Source organism: Heliangelus exortis, chromosome 2, assembly GCF_036169615.1.
Source record: "Heliangelus exortis chromosome 2, bHelExo1.hap1, whole genome shotgun sequence".
NCBI lineage: Eukaryota > Metazoa > Chordata > Aves > Apodiformes > Trochilidae > Heliangelus > Heliangelus exortis.
In genome coordinates this window covers 57,248,137-57,263,286 of record NC_092423.1, presented here as the reverse complement: position 1 = coordinate 57,263,286, position 15,150 = coordinate 57,248,137, and the positions used below count along the sequence as shown (strand labels likewise).

The window sequence follows — 15,150 nt, the reverse complement described above, 5'->3', positions numbered from 1 at the left end:
CTTGCTCTGGTTTTACCTGACTGGATTCCACTGCTGGTCACTGTTCACAGAGGGAGGAATCAGAGTTGCTGACTCAGACAGACCTGTCAAGTAATGTCAGAGGAGCACAGCACCCCAGTCACCAGAACCTAGTCTAAGGGCTGCACATTAATGGTATGAGACTTGCCACTAGCAGACCTGTGACCCAAGAGGAGTCAATAGCACAAGTGTCTTGAATTGTGACACTTGGTCATGTATTCTCTTTGATACAAGTTTGTGATTATCCACCTGAAGATCTAGAGCCATCTTACTGGAAAAGTTCCTCCTCTAATGTGACTGTGGCATGTTCTACTCTTTTTCTGATCCAGTAAGTTAAAACTTATTAAAGACAGAATAACTCACCCATTAAAAGTTTTGTTTCTATTCAGCATTTACATAGCAACTAGTTTTTAGAAGCAGTTCTCCAGCAGTTTCATTCTAGACCTAAACTTGGCTGTGGGTAGTGTCTTTATGTCAGAGAATTATCAACCACAATCATTTAGGTTGGAAAAAACCAAGATCATCAAGTCCAACCATTAACCTAACACTGCCAAGTCCACCACTAAGCCATGCCCTTAAGTGCCATATCTACATGTCTCTTAAATACCTCCAAGGATGGTGACTCCATCATTTCCCTGGGTAGCCTTTTCCAATGCTTAACAATCTTTTCAGTAAAGATTTTTTTCCCTAACATCTAATCTAAACCTTGCTTGGCACAACTTGAGGATAATATCCTTTCCTACCACTCTTCCTGGGTAAAAGAAACCAACACTCACCTCAATACAACCTCCTTTCAGGTAGTTCTAGAGAGCAATAAGATCTCCCCTCAGCCTCCTTTTTCCAAACTAAAAACCCCCAGTTCTCTCAGCCACCCCTTATAAGACCTGTGCTCCAGACCCTTCAACAGCTTTGTTGCTCTTCTTTGGACATGCTCCAGCAGCTCAATGTCCTTCTTGTAGTGAGGGGCCCAGAACTGAACACAGTATTCCAAGTGCAGCCTCACCAGTGCTGAATACAGGGGCACAATCACTTCCCTGGTCCCGCTGTCCACATTATTTCTGGTACAAGCCAGGATGCCATTGTCCTTCTTGGCCACCTGGGCACACTGCTGGCTCATATTCAGCTGGGTGTCAACCAACACCCCCAGATTCTTCAATGCCTGACAGGTTCCCAGCCACTTTTCCCTGAGCCTGTGGTATTGCCTGGGGTTGTTGTGGCCCAACACTTGACTTTGTTGAATCTCATACAGTTGGCCCCAGCCCATTGATCCAGCCTGTCCAGGTCCTTTAGGTAGAGCCTTTCTACCCTCAAGTAGACCAACACTTCCTCCCAGCTTGTGTCATCTGCAATCTTACTGAGGGTGTACTACCTCCGTGTCCAGGTCATTGACAATGGTATTACAGAGAACTGACTACAAAACTGAGCCCTGGGGAGCACCATTTGTGAGTGGCTGGCAGTAGGATTTAAATGCATTTACCATGGGAAGAGCAATTTGGCCCACATTTACATCTTCCCAAGGTTAACCAAATCTTGTAGATTTTGCCTCAGTTATGTAGAAGTCCCCCCAGTCACAGCCACAGTGAAAGTTTTCATGCAATAACACTCCCATGGCAAAAGTCAGTGAAAACTGTTAGCAGACAAATTGTCACTTTTGTGATCTCAGTTCCACCTCCACCCCCCAGGGAGAAATCAGTAGAGGGCATGAGGGAGGAGCAACCTGATTCAAGTGTGCAAATTGGGTGGCCAGATGGGAGAACATACATGTAAAGGAAGTGCCAATGTGTGGGATTGTAGGCACATGTCTGTGCACTCATATATACAGTGAAAAGCAAAGTCACACCCTCTCACCTGAGCAACATATTGCAGGGGGTCCTGGTGGGCCTGGTGGGCCAGGAAGTCCAATTCTTCCATAACCTGGTAAGCCAGGTAGGCCAGGTAGCCCTGGAAGTCCTCTAGGTCCAACAACTGAATCTCCTTTTGGTCCCTATCAGTGATAAAAAGTGTTTATTTGAACATATCAATTCCACAGCTGCAGCATCTTCACCTCCAATATTTTCTGAAGGCCTGACACAACATCACTCTTTAAACTTGAGTCTGTATGTAGCTTTCTTCAAGGAGGCATAGATACTAATGGAAAATGATTTTTTTTTGCCATATACTTTTATATTTACCAATTGACCAAGGTCCAGAATTTTTCTGAAAGTTCTCACGTCTATTCTTGATACATGCAAAACTCGATACTACTCTCAGAGTTTCAGACCTCAACTCTTCTCATGCTGAGACTACTGGCTTCACTGTGCTTGTAAGAATTTGTCTGAGGGCACATGGTGGAAAGCTTCAACAAAAAGTGTGTCTAGGCGGCTGTATGTCTCTTGATGTGTATTGTGTTCTCCTTCCCTCTTGTGATCAAATGTAAGTTTATATCACTTAAGCTTTTCATCTGCCAGTCTTCTGGATTACAAAGATTCCAACTATCCACTTTTCCAGTTTTGCACTGTGTTCAACTTTAATTAAGAGGGCTTGCACTCCCTGTGCTCAGCTGAACTGCATACATGGACCCTGGACTAGACGATCTCAATCTCTGATCTGCCTCAGCTGTTGCCATCCAGCTCCTTCCTACCAGTCCAACAGTTTCTAAACAGGGAGTTGGTTCTCAGCAGTGTGGAATAGCAGGTGGATTTTTGGAAGGTAAGCTTGCTAATCTTATACTTCATTCTCAGCAGTGACATACCCATTCATGCTCCTTGGCACAGAACATAACAATAAAGTAATGCAATGCACATATTTTTTTGCCAGACCCCAGAGATAAACTGGTTTCCAAAGAATCAATGGATTTGATTCCGAAGCAGATGTGGTGGCAACACCAGAAGATAAAAAAAAAACAAACCAAACCAAACAAAACAACCAGGGAGAGATTAGACTGAATTTTATAAGAATGATCCAGATGGGTACACACTGGTCTTTTCATTTTTTTGGATTACTGGAATAGAAAACAAGATTAGTTCTTTAAATTGCAAATAGTTTTCAAATCAGCCTCTGTCAAACTGTCTAACTTTACATAGCCTGCTTTAGTTTATAAAGTAATAGCATCATGTTATATATACTTCCTTGATTTGTAATGCTCTTAATAGCATGAACCTACATACTAATGTAGTTGCATTAGACAGCCAAGTATAACATTACATCTGTTTTTCATAGCAAATTAATTCTGTGCACAACAGTGAAGTGTCCATATTTATGCCTAATGCAACTCTCATATTCACCAAATGGCTAGGCCATGAGTTTTAACATAGTTTTAAGCATTATCTTAATGATTGTCTCTTTTTAGTGCATTCTAAATTAAAACAATGGGTACCCACAAATATTTCAGTTCTACAACCTGTGTGACTTACAACTAATCCTGGTTTTCCCGGCAGTCCAGGTGGTCCTGTCAGGAAAAAACCTCCATTTGGTTCTCCTTTTTCTCCTTTTACACCAGTGTCTCCTTTTTCACCCTTTAAAGAGAATATATTTTAAAACATTGATTTGAAGTGCAATCAGAACTGTATTCACTGGTATTTTAAAGTTACATGAAATTTCCAATAAAAAAAGACACATGCATAAAATCTTTTTGGCATCACGTCCTTCTTCAGTGATGTGGAATGAAAAGGAGAATGATTTTTCAGTTGAGTCTGCAAGGCTCTAACAGGGCTGGGGTTAGGGAAGGTGGGATTAAGTGGAGGCAAGAAAAAGATTCTGGAGGCAGAAAAAGTGCTTCTAATACTGTTTGCTGCTACACTACCCAGCAAAACCTTGTGCTGTAGCTGATGGCAAAGCAAAAGCTACAGAAAGCACAAAAGCTTTTGTCCTTCATCAAGGAAAAAGCAAAGGATGACATGTAATGGACACATATTTAAACATTTATGGCAAAGTGAGGATTGCTGTGAATAGGGTAGAAGAGGAGGACTGGGGTGTGTACCAGAATAACAGGGGCACACAGAATTGCATACACTTTGAGCTGCATCTCTTCTCCTGTCTTTCACTGTTCAATATCAGTTGGTTTGGGGAACAGAGCGATAAGTAAAAAGTAGCCTTTAAATACTAGTCATTATTTCTCTGTGCAAAATGAGCCACAGCAGTCGTATGTTCTTCCTCACATGATTTCCTTCTGTTTGTCTAGTGTTTGTTTTTACCTTTAACATTTTTTTGTGTGCGCTTTTTTCACTTTTCTGAGAAATAAATATGTGAATAGAAGAGGGAAAGGGCAAAGCAAGAATGGCAGGTACTTGCAGAAAGACAGTAGCCATGGCTATGCATAGGTACTCCCCTGACTTGTTCTTTTTATTTTCCCAGTAAACATGATGCATTCTCTAAGGCATGAAGTTTTACAGAGACAAAGGACTAGAGGAAAAACAAGGTCTTTGTAGCTAAAGCTATAAAGGTACATACACTACTCTGCAAGATCAAAGAAACCATATCTGCTCTGCCATGGGGGCACTTCATGTCATGAATAAAGAAGGTGCACTCAGTTCAATCAAGCAGAAACAATATCTGGAAACCAGGTGGCACTAGGAGTCCTTCAAGGACAGTGCTTTTGGTGGCATCACTGAATAACAACTTGATTCAATTTTTTCCAGACATTCAGATCAGATAAAGAGCCTTGTTCACTTGAAAACATTTAAAATACTACATTTGCGTGAATTTTTATCACTTCACAGACAGAATCGTAGAATCGTCATGGTTGGAAAAGAGCTCTAAGATCACTGTGTCCAACTGTCAACATCCTCCCCCCCCCCAATTAATAAAGTATATTTATCAGTATCTGTACGAACGTGCCGCTAGAGCATATCCTGAAGTGCCATATCTACACAGTTTTTAAACTCTTTCAGGGGTGGCGATTCCACCACCTTCCTGGGCAATCCATTAGCAGTCCATAGCCTAACTACTCTCCCTGTAAATAAATTCTTCCTAATACCTAGTATAAACCACCCCTGGTGCAACTTCAGGCCATTTCCTCGAGTCCTATCATTATTTACTTGAGAGAAGAGATCAGCACTCACCTCCCTACTCTGTTCTCTCAGGTAGCTGTGGAAAGTGATCACTCAGCCTCCTCTTCTCCAAACTAAACAATCCCAGTTCCCTCAGCCTCTCCTCACAGGACTTGTTCTCCAGACCCTTCACCAGCTCAGTTCCCCTTCTCTGAACTCGCTCCAGCAGCTCAATGTCCTTCTTGTAGTGAAGGGTCCAGAACTGGACACAGCACTCAAGCTGTGCCCTCACCAGTGTTGAGTACATGAATATGATCATTCCCCATCTCCTCCTGGCCACACTGTTCCTGATACAGTCCAGGATGCTATTGGCCTTTTTGGCCACCTGGGCACACTGCTGGCTCATGTCCAGCAGGCTGTCTACCAACATTCCCAGTTCCTCTTCTGCCTGGCAGCTTTCCAGCCACTCCCCCTGAGTCTGTAGCGTTGTGTGGAGCTGCTGTGACCACAGTGCAGGACCTGGCACTTGGCCTTGATAAACCTCGTATTATTGGCCTCAGCCCACTGGTCCAGCCTGTCCCAGTCCCTCTGCAGAGTCTTCCTACCCTTGAGCAGATCAACACTCCCACCCAACTTGGTGTTGTCTGCAAACTTACTCAATCCCCTCATCTAGATCATTGATGAAGACATTGACCAAGACCAGTCCCAAAACTGAGCCCTGGGGAACACCACTGGTGACCGGTCACCCAATTCAAGTCTGTTGGCTACAACTCTCTGGGACTGTCTACGCAGCCAATTTTTAATGCAGAGAAGAGTACGCCTGCCTGTGCCATGGGACACCAGCTTCTCTAGAAGTATGCTGGGGGAGATGGTGCCACATTGAGGTGTCCCTCAATGAGGGACAGGCTGTGGACATTGTCTGCTTTACTGAATTCCAGCAGACAATGTCCACAGCCTGTCCCTCATTGAGTAGGTGAGTCACCCGGCCACAGAATGAGACCAGGTTGGTTAGGCTGCACCTTCTTTTCCTGAACTCATGCTGGCTGGGTCTGATCCCCTGGCTGTCCTGCACTTGCCATGTGAGTGCACTCAAGATGAACCTCTCTGTAACTTCTCCAGGCCCAGAGGTCAGGCTGGCAGGCCTGTAGTTCCCTAGAAGCCATCCAGAAAATAATGGAACAGAGAGAGGACAAAAAGGTTAAGGTATGGGTAGACTTCCTTGCAAGAGATTCCTGATCACTTTAACTTGTTTTATTCAGAGTGCTTAAAAGATAAAAAGCATTACACAGAGTGAATTTTCTGCCCCCCCACATATGTTAGTTGAAGCCCTTTAGGTAATGGATGTATCTTATTTGAGCTGTCATGAAAACAAAGCCATTAATTTATGGCAGATAATTCACACCAACTTATGTTAGGTAACAATGAATCATGACTCACTTTACTACAACCAGGAATATAAAAAGCCACAGTAATAAAGTTTTTTCAAAAGTAATCTTTGTATAATACTGATATCTTCTATTCCTGTACTTGTAATAAACTTGTCTATGCAGCTGGAGTTTAAGAAATTAATATAATTTGAAATTGCTGATGCTCTTACCTGTTTTTTTGTAATTTCTTCATGTTTTATGCTTAATTTTTAGTGAAGAACACTTTTTAAAAGTTCAACAGAACTCAAACAAAAATGAGATATAATTACCTTTATGCTATTAATGAAGTGGCTGAAATATGATGGGGGCAGAGGTGGACCTGGAAAATGAAAAAAGTACAATAAAGTTAAACAACTATCTATAATTTTAATTTTAAAAGCACTGCTTTGGATATTACTGGTTTAGGAGTTTAAAGAAAAATTTTTACACTAATAACATTAAACTTTTAAGCCTAAAATATTTATTTATGTTTGTTTCCGAACAAAGCAAGGCTTATCTTGTCTGTCACTTCTCCACCTTAGTAACTTCTGAATATAAGATAAATCTGTGATTTTCAGATGAAGTTGAAAGGAAAGAAGGTTCAAAGATGAAAAATTTTTAATTTTCTGAAAAATGACAGCTGGGCAGAGGGTGAAAGAGAAGCAATCAAATTAAACCCTTCAATGGAAACCAAGATAAAAGGAAAGTTTTCCACATATTTTGCCAGCAGTGGATCATCAATAGTTGTGTTATCTTTCATGCAAGGACAGTACCATAAGTGACAAGAAAGAAAGGGTGCTGCTTCTGTGCTGATCATAGAATAATATTACCTTGACATTTTTTCTGTGATAAAAAACAGTACAAGTACAAATGGTTATACCTCGTGCGTTGTGTTATTTGCTGGTGGTGGTCAAGCAGAGTTGCAAGTCCACCTAAAAAGCTTTCAAATATTCCCTGTTTGTCATACACTTGGAAAAAAAGACTGGTTTACAGCTGCCCACAACAGCTCCATGCATTTTCTTCAGATGTGTTCTGATTCATTTTGGGATCTTTTTGTCCAGCTCTATGCTAGCCACATCTTAGTTCCTGGAGCAATAGAACTCACTTATTACCAGGATTAATGCTTGTTCAGCCAGAAGCTATCACAGATTCTCCATTCCTTCCAGGGAACAGAGAGAAATGGGTGAAGCTTCTTCATACAGGAAAAGAAGGTCTCAGGACAAGCAAAGAGGCCAAAGTATGAATTTGAATGAGTGTGAAAACTTCTTCAGAATGCCAGATTTGCCTTCTGGGGAATGATGTGCAGGATGGAAAGGGTTTAACTATGGTGAAGAGCCAGCACACTGCAATAGCCTCTGCATTAGCAGATCTTCAGCCTTATGCTGTTGGGTCTGAGACTGTGGTACAGTGAAATTTCCTACTCTGTTTCTCAGTGTGGTTTCATACATGTCTCCAGATTGTGTTCCTACAGCCAGAAACACTGGGATAGTGATGAAGCATTGCACATGTGGCTGGACCACAGGACACTTAGTATACATGCCTCTACAGAGAGTAGCTAAATAAAATTCTACCTGCTGTTTACCCAAGTTTTTCGCTGGCTTCATATTTTGGCATGGTATCAATTAACAGAGCCTGTTTGTTAGAGCAGAGAGGAGACATTTTGTGAAAAGAAAAATAAATCCATTGCATGGACAAGTACCACAACTCAGAAAGCTTTTCTGACTGCTGGAACTCAACAGATAATATAGTGGGAGGAGCTTCAGCCATCTCTCCCTCAGAGAAGGTTTTGAAAAATTCCTGTGCTTTAATCATGTCCTACTGCCCTGAAACTTTTAATTGTAAATTTTCACTGTTCAAGATTATGTTGATATCTATAAGACCTAAAAAAACGGTTTGTATGAAGAAATGTTTTAGCAAATACATCAATGATCAAGAAACAAACAGAAATATTTTTGGAGCAGCAATAAAGCTGATCTTAGTCACCACATTTTAACTTAAAAAATACTGAAGCTAGTTGATCTATTTGGATTCAGTTGGGAAAAAAATTAATAAATCCCTGTTATTTGATGGGAAAGGTGAATGAAGTTTTCAGTTTATCCAGAATTCTTGTGTTATTTTCACTGTTCTTCAATAGCAGCAGTTTTCCAACAAAATCATAAGCATAGTCCTTTCATAATCCTCTCCTTCTGAAGAGCTTGAAATAATCAGGTATAGGCAAAAACACTTGTAGAATATTAATTTGCATTAAATAAAAAACCTAAAAGGGAACAGATATATTCACAGTAGATGAACCAGCACAGAAGAGAACATTTTCATAATTTCTGTTTATTAATACTTCTTGTTGCCTCCTTGTACAAGTTTATTAATTACAAGGATGCACTAACCACTTATTTTAAGGCACTGGATATTGCTCAGAATAAACATTAATAAAGACATTCAAGAAAAGAGTAGTGATACGACCAGGGATAATGGCTTGTAAACTGAAAGAGCGTAGGTTTAGACTAGATGCAAGGAAGAACTTTTCTAGAATGAGGGTGGTGAAACACTGGAACAGGTTGCCCAGAGAGGTGGTAGAAACCCCAACCCTGGAATCTTAAAGGTCAGGTTGGATGGGGCTCTGAGCAACCTAATCTAATAAAAGATGTCCCTGCTTATTGCAGAGGGGTTGGACTAGATGATCTTTAGAGGCCCCTTCTAACTTGAACCTTTCTATAATTCTATGAAAACAGATTTTCTTAGAACAAAAAGATATCCCCTTAAAATAACCAAAATATCACCTTCAGTCAGCAGAAATGTCTTGTGAACAAAGACAGAAATATCCATATAGATATAGTTTTGCATTTATTATCAACTCAGTAGAGAACAAAGATCATAAGTATGGTATAGCAACATTAATTTCATAAACTGCTTCTTCTATTACAAATTATTTCTGGCACTGACAAAAGCCTTATCTCAGTATACAAGGGGTAAAAAAATATGTAGAGAAGGAAGACATTTTAATAGCAATCTTTTCAAATAGATGCTTGTTTCTGTAACTATTTTTGAATTTGTAAGAATTAGCAATATGTATCAATCTTTTGGAAACAGAAAAATAAACCATTGTTGCAGAACATGTGTTATGATGCTCCTATCACCAGTAACTTAGTATTTTTTGTTCACACAGGCTTTTCATGATTATCACAAATAAACCATGGAATATAAAAAAAGCTGGTTGAAATAGATATCATCTAGTTCTACCTCCTGCTGGAAGTGGGGTTGTCACCACCAAATGACTTCCTTGAACTCAGAATGCAGAAATATGTTACCCTGAAATGGGTAGTGCTGGGGTTTAGCCCAGCTGGCTCAAAAATTGACATCAAAATGACATCTCAGAAAGTAAATATGATGCCTTTCTAAGACTGCAAAAAAATCTCTGACCAGTTATGTTTCAATATCTTTTCTTGTACTTAACACATTCATAATACCAACAAATGTGCAGCACAGGCATTTCTTTTCAGAAGACTATTTTGATAATATTACAGGGTTTGTTTTTCTGTGTGCCATTTCAGCAAGAAACATAGGTATAAGTCTTAGGCAGGTGAGGCTGCAGAGGTAAGGATCAAATGACTTTGTTAAATTGCTTTTTAAGTTAAATATGTATTCTTTTAGAGGATGTCAATGACATATCAGATTTAGTATACCTGGTGGTCCCGGAGCACCTCTGTCTCCCTTTTCTCCTTTTAAGTCCACTGAACTGTGCAGCCCCCAGGAATCTGTATTTGCTTTACCACCTGCCATAAAAGCATTACAAATTCTTGAGAACTTGCAAACAGCAGAGACAAAAAAACCACCGAAAGTGAAAGCAGACTTTTCCATACATGTAGGGTATGTGGCTCCGGTCCCTGTTTGCTTGTTTCACTCTCCTTCTGAACACTGAATGGCTGCCTGATTGCCCTCTCTTATCAATCCCAGCTTGTTCAAGACAATCCCTCTCTAACAAGTCAATCTTTCACTCAGTCTTCTAAGACTCTCTACCTAGCCTAAGACCCTCTGAAGAATCTGCTGCATTTCTGCTATGCAATGGGGCAAGAGTAGAAACAGTTCTTGAGTTAGGGCTTTGCATTTGATACCACATCTTCTCCGCTGTTTGGACTCCAAAACAAACTAATAAATTATAATATCTGCAACTGTGAATGTAAAAAATGTTATCATTTATTGCTCCTCCATGTAATAAAAACATTTTTCAAGTTTAAACTGAATTATGAACAGAAAGGGTGCTTGGTCAAAGCAGTACTATTTCAATCAGCATTGATAAGTTTTTTGTTCTGCTTTGTTTATTTGTTTTGGGGTTTTGTTTTGTTTTTCTGCAGAATTGCTACCTGTTTGCCTCTGCGTGTACCTAAGGCCACTCTTGGAGCATGTCTTTGAGGGAGGACAAAAGTGCTGCACCACAAATGCACAAATGCGGGCTTGTGTTAATTTTAATGTCTGGTGTGCACAGGAAGTGACCGTAAGTGACCACTTTGTGTTTATGTTGTGGAGTACTACCTCAAGAATGGAACAGTCAGACCATTACAATAATCTTAAAATGGGATGAAAACTGCACGCAAATGGTGTAAACAGGATGCGTGCTGAAGTGACTTTAAGATTTACTCTTTGGATTGGGAATAAGCTTACATTTAGAAAAAAAAACCACCCTCTAATGATTAACTGAATAAACCCAACAAGTTTTAAACAAAATCCTCACTTTCAAGTTTTACCTAGGCTGAAAATGTTAAAAGAGCAGCATGCCCCTTGTCAGCTTGGAGTCAGCTCTTCGAATTAAGGAAAATGGTATGAGCCAAGAGCTTCAGGCTCTCTCTGGGCATTTCAACTGTTAGATCACAGGATTTTTGTTAAAAATAAAATTATGGACAGAGAAAACTTTTGGAGCCCCTGGTTCAGGGCAACACAAACAATTGAGTCTTTGAATTTAGGAGCAGCACAGGAGACCCTAGGCTGTATGGACTTGATTCTGTGGATATAGCCCAGAAGCAAAGTGAACTCTTGCCAAGCACAGGATCTAGGCTTTCACTTGTAAGAGGTGAGTCAGCCATTCAGCAATAAGGATTTGGAAAGAAGGCTCAGGGAACGACTGTACGCCACAAATTTGATCTCTATTGTCCTGATACCCCTTTCAGTTTAAAGGAGTGAAAAATAACATAACTTCTCCAGTCTTGTGACAATTTCCCCAGGGACTTCATGTATGGAGCTTCTCATCTTCCTTCCGTATTAGTTTTACTTCCTTCTTTTTTTCAGCTTGTCAGGTTTTTATCCTAACTACTATCAGGCCCCCAAAATTATTTTCTTTTCAACTGGCCTCACCTTCCTAGTGAAGGACAGCATGAGGAGCACTTATTCAGACTTAGAAGGGAATTCACCCTCCCACACACAAAGAACTGTTAATACCTTTTCCTCACCAATATTCTCTGAGACTTAGAAGCCAATATATGCTGACTGTGACTGTGATAATGGTTTTCAAGTACAAGAATTGCAGCTCTGATCACAAACTCAGGGTTTTCTGGTAGCAGTGACTTAGAGAATGGAAGTGTTCTGATACCATCAGAATGACACTGGACGAATGACACCACCTGGCTGATTGGTGGGATGTAGTGTCAGGTGGACTTTAGAATTCACTTCTTAGGAGCACTGCCAGAGCAGAGAATAATTGATTTGTTTGCTCAGACAGAGAACATCTAAGATTAGATCTTGCAGAAACTGTGTTGTACTGCTCAGTTTATAAATTTAATTCTCCAAAGAGTAGACCTCATTTGTTCTTTGGTCTACATGTCGAGACTGGACCAATATATGAATTTAGAGATTCAGCACAAAAAGAAGGAGGCCACCTTTTTTTTTTTTTCCCCACTTTTCCCCTCTCCCCACCCTCCCCCCCAATAATCCCAGTTATGTAATAGCCAGGAAAAAGCAAAATGACCTTAACTAAGAAAAAAAAAATTAAAAGCTTTTTTAAATCAGGGTACAGGCAAAGAATGACTCACCATGGAAATGAAGAGCTCCTTGATTTCCAGGGTAGGGAGTGCCTACCTACAGACAAAGAAATCTATTAAAAATTATCCAAATTATCCATACACATTAACCAACGGAAGTGCATTAACTAGTGTGACTGAAAATCTTGGATAGTTTGCATGATATCTTGAGCATCATATCCAGTTTGACAAGACCTGAGTATCAATTGACCAAGCTTTTTTGAGGATTGTGCTCTCTCTAACATGGAACATGCTTTCAGCATTCTAATCTTTCCTGTTCTGACACCAGCCACCTGTAACAGCGGGTTTGCAATTACCTCTACTTCCCATTTTCAAAACAGGGACAGTGCAGGAATTAAAATGTGGCACAGTGCTTGGATATGGGCAGATCATAATACTAGCTAGTACTACTTCCAGCATAGAACTATAGAACTCTTTTTGGTCTTCAAGATCATCGAGTCCAGCTGTTAACCTAACACACTGCCAAGTCCACCACTAAAACATGTATGTCCCTTAGCACCACCTCTACACATATTTTAAATACTCCTTGGGATCGTGACTTAACCACTTTCCTAGGCAGCCTGTTCCAGTGCCTGACAACCCTTTTGCAAAGTTATTTTTCTTAATATCCAATCTAAACCTCTCCTGGCACAACCTAAGTCCATTTTCTCTTGTTCTATCACTTATAACTTAGGAGAAGAGACTGACACCCAGCTCAATACAAACTCCCTTCCTGGTAGTAGTAGAGTGAGATAAAATCTATGTTTATATGAATAATAGGAATCTAATATGAACAGAAGCAACTGTTTGGAAAAAAAAAACCCAACCAAAACCAAACAAATTGAAGGTGCTGCATCTGGCTAATCCTTTAACATTAACTCTTGGAAGTCTTACTCACATGGATAGCTCCATTAACTTCAGGAGCTCAGTTCACAAGGGAAAAACTTGTGGGCTTCAGTCTGTAGTTCTTTATCAATATTCATTTATGTAGGCATATGCAGCAGACTTCTTCACTATAAGCTTGGATAGGTTTAGGAGATTATTCACAAATGCAGGACAAATCTATCTAGCATACTCAAATGCATGAAGAGGTGTTTATAAGCATAGGTTTCTATTACTTGTGTACATAAAATTTACTGCTGTTTAAAGGCATTTATCCTCATCAGTATATGCAGCTTCTTGAAAGGTACCTTTTTATTATTATCTGAAATTGAGTTAAGTAGGCTTGTATTGTTTCAATCATTCCACAAACAATCATAGGGAAGTTGAGGTTGGAAGGTATAGCTGGAGATTGTGTAACTCAAAGCAGAATCATCTACCTCAGGTTGTTCAGGATTTGTCCAATCAGGTTGCAGAGGTGAGGCTAATCCATATGTGATTATGGATCTATGTTATTAACATACAAGAATGCTATGTGGTGAAAATAGGAAGATTTAAGGAGGAATTCAAAGAGATAAAAAGATGTTGCCTGGAGGTGGTAAGCCAAAACCCTAGAAATCTCAAATTACCACAGAGTAATGACTATTTATCACTAATTAGGAGAAAGGTCCATAAACTGGCATACATCTTTCTTCAGCAGTAAGGATAGGTAATGATGAGTTTCATTGCATCTAGTATGGTGTAATTTAAGAGCTGCTTCTACAAAATAAATGAAGAAGAACTGGAATAGAGAAAGAATTGGAGTACTGAACTCTGTCCACAGTTCATTGTAGGATATAATTTCCATGATTCATCAAAAATAATTTGCATTATGGGATACTGAAAATAAAAATCCCAGTCCTTTCACACTAAGTGTGAAATTGCTGGTCTTTTGAAGGTAATGGAGGCATTGCCATTCCATTTAGAAAGCAGGGCAGAGCTTTATTTGCTCCCATTCTTGAGATAAGAAGTGTATATATGTGAATAGATCGCATTAGAGGGAGAAATAAAGAATAAGATTTTTCTCTTCCAGTGCACCTTTCATGACACAATCGAATACATAACAAGTTTTATTTTAGCCAGGAAAATTGATAACCACTAAAGACAGAACATGGTGACAGTATTCATATGCATTTCTGAAAAATACGTGTACATGAATGCATAGACATTCAGCTCCCCAAAGTAACTCTTAAACTATGGAAACATAGGCTTTGAAAGTCACTAAAAAGTTTGGACAACCAAGTAATCCAAAGGTTTGGACAACCTTTAAGCAAAAGGTTATGGTGCTTAAAGTTTTATTGTATATATTTTATACAGCTAATTTTGTGTATTTAACATGTGAAAATCTGTTAACCTGAAGACTAAGTAAAACACATACCTGGTGCAAAGCAGAAGGCCAGGGAAGAAAAAATGTAAAGCTACTGTGGTTATGTGTATAGCTACTTTGGTTATGTGCTGTCATGGCAATGCATTTTGCTAAGAACAGATTCTATGTGTGACTTACTGGCAATTTGCAGTGAGGTCTGGGAGGGGCTGGGAAAACAGCCTATTAAAAACAGGAGGGAAAATTAGTGCAATGAACAGAATTAGTGCAATGAATACAGCAGACAGCACACCAAATAGATCTAACAGACGTGATGGAACAAAGCCTGAAAACACAAATCAGCACCTCCTAAGCAAAGAGCCCATCTTGCTGCCTGAGAGCTCTGAAGGTTGGTCAGCAAGTCCCACTCTGGGTGGTAGAGGGGCCCACTCCTATATGACAGTGGCTCCAGTTAAAAGATTTTTTTCCTGTGCACACAGGCAAGGCTAGACCTCTGTAACCTGTGTTGCCTG

At 39.9% G+C, this 15,150-nt stretch overlaps 1 protein-coding gene across 1 annotated transcript in view; it reads right to left on the bottom strand.

The window, feature by feature from the left end:
- The window catches only part of COL15A1 (collagen type XV alpha 1 chain), a 113,571-nt gene that overhangs the window by 11,072 nt on the left and 87,349 nt on the right, over window positions 1-15,150 (bottom strand). Inside the window, 5 exon segments of the mRNA XM_071736270.1 lie at window positions 1,867-2,002; window positions 3,411-3,512; window positions 6,682-6,731; window positions 10,072-10,161; window positions 12,409-12,450. Of these exon segments, the coding sequence (XP_071592371.1) occupies window positions 1,867-2,002; window positions 3,411-3,512; window positions 6,682-6,731; window positions 10,072-10,161; window positions 12,409-12,450 (420 nt within the window).